The sequence below is a fragment of the Limulus polyphemus genome, unplaced genomic scaffold, assembly GCF_000517525.1.
Source record: "Limulus polyphemus unplaced genomic scaffold, Limulus_polyphemus-2.1.2 Scaffold2251, whole genome shotgun sequence".
Classification (NCBI taxonomy): Eukaryota; Metazoa; Arthropoda; class Merostomata; order Xiphosura; family Limulidae; genus Limulus; species Limulus polyphemus.
In genome coordinates this window covers 174,493-176,055 of record NW_013667861.1, presented here as the reverse complement: position 1 = coordinate 176,055, position 1,563 = coordinate 174,493, and the positions used below count along the sequence as shown (strand labels likewise).

The following is a 1,563-nucleotide window of genomic DNA, read 5'->3' as shown; positions in this document are numbered from 1 at the left end:
TTACACTGCTAAATTAGGGACGGCTAGCGCAGATAGCCCTCGTGTAGCTTTGCGCAAAATTCAAAAACAAACAAACTTTGTGTTTAACAACAAACAAAACCAAAACCTATTCTTTGATCATCTTACAGTAAAATTGGATTGCACATTCTTGCTTATATTACAGAAAGTGTTTAATTTTGATTCGTACAGTAGTTTTAATTACAGTGCGGATAAATACAAATGTGATTTCTTTGTTTGTTTGTTTTTGAATTTCGCGCAAATAGGTTTCGAAGGCCTCTCAGTACTGAATGCACGGGTGTACTTGAAAAATAACAAAGACACAAAATGGTCGTTTAAATCAAGGTATTTATTTCATTTTTGCACAGTTGGTTTTTTCACTTTTCACTAATATACCTTGAATTAGATAGAATACCTCCACTAATATAGTGTTATTATGAAACAAAATAACAGTATATTAGTGGCGGTATTCTGTCTAATTCAACAATGTTTCATAATAACAGTATATTAGTGGAGGTATTCTATCTAATTCAACAATGTTTCATAATAACACTATATTAGTGGAGGTATTCTATCTAATTCAACAATGTTTCATAATAACACTATATTAGTGGAGGTATTCTGTCTAATTCAACAATGTTTCATAATAACACTATATTAGTGGAGGTATTCTATCTAATTCAACAAGATTTTCTTGTCATCTGTAATGACGTACGTTAAAATATTAACAAGATATTTGCTGTCCAAATCTATTATCTATCGAAAACCAACATCGATAACAATGTACTATTAAGCAGTATTTTTAAAATAACAGCAATTTTATACTGTGTTATAACCTATTAGTAATATTCTAATTTTTTTTACCCGTGTAGATTTGCCAGGACTTTTATTTATCACACTGAAAAATAACAACTTAAATAAAAGAAGGTGTAAGGTGATGAAGTCACATTTAAACAAGAAAAAATGGACAAGGGCAAACGGATAGACCTCTGTTGGGCTATTTTCTCCAATGTTAAAAGATCCTTGATATCAATAATAATAATGTTTAACTTACCCGTGATGCGTAAAACAATAAATACAAAGGCAGCAAGTAGGTTTCTCTAGTTTCGTAAATTTTCTCATAAAAGGAGACCATAAATACTTACGGAACAAGAATTTCCTGTGCGTTGTTTATAATTTGTTTTCCAACCATGATGATTGCAAGTTGCTGCGCTAGCTCACTCAGACAGCCGCTTCCGTTACACTAGGATTGGATAGAACACTTCCACTAATATAGTGTTATTATAAAACATGGTTAAATTGAATAAAATACCTCTACTAATATAGTGTTATTATGAAACATTGTTGAATTAGATAGAATACCTCTACTAATATACTGTTATTATGAAACATTGTTGAATTGAATAAAATACCTCCACTAATATACTGTTATTATAAAACATTGTTGAATTAGATAGAATACCTCTACTAATATACTGTTATTATGAAACATTGTTAAATTAGATAGAATACCTCCACAAATATAGTGTTATTATGAAACATTGTTGAATTAGATAGAATACCTCT

General features: G+C 29.9%; 1 protein-coding gene across 5 annotated transcripts in view; it reads right to left on the bottom strand.

The window, feature by feature from the left end:
• The window catches only part of LOC106466414 (anoctamin-7-like), a 94,022-nt gene that overhangs the window by 15,020 nt on the left and 77,439 nt on the right, over positions 1 to 1,563 (bottom strand). For all 5 annotated transcript variants that reach the window (XM_022394415.1, XM_013926702.2, XM_022394416.1 and 2 more), the window contains exon 16: positions 1,143 to 1,240. In XM_022394415.1, coding sequence (XP_022250123.1) covers positions 1,143 to 1,240 — 98 coding nt within the window. The remainder of the gene's footprint in view (positions 1 to 1,142; positions 1,241 to 1,563) is intronic.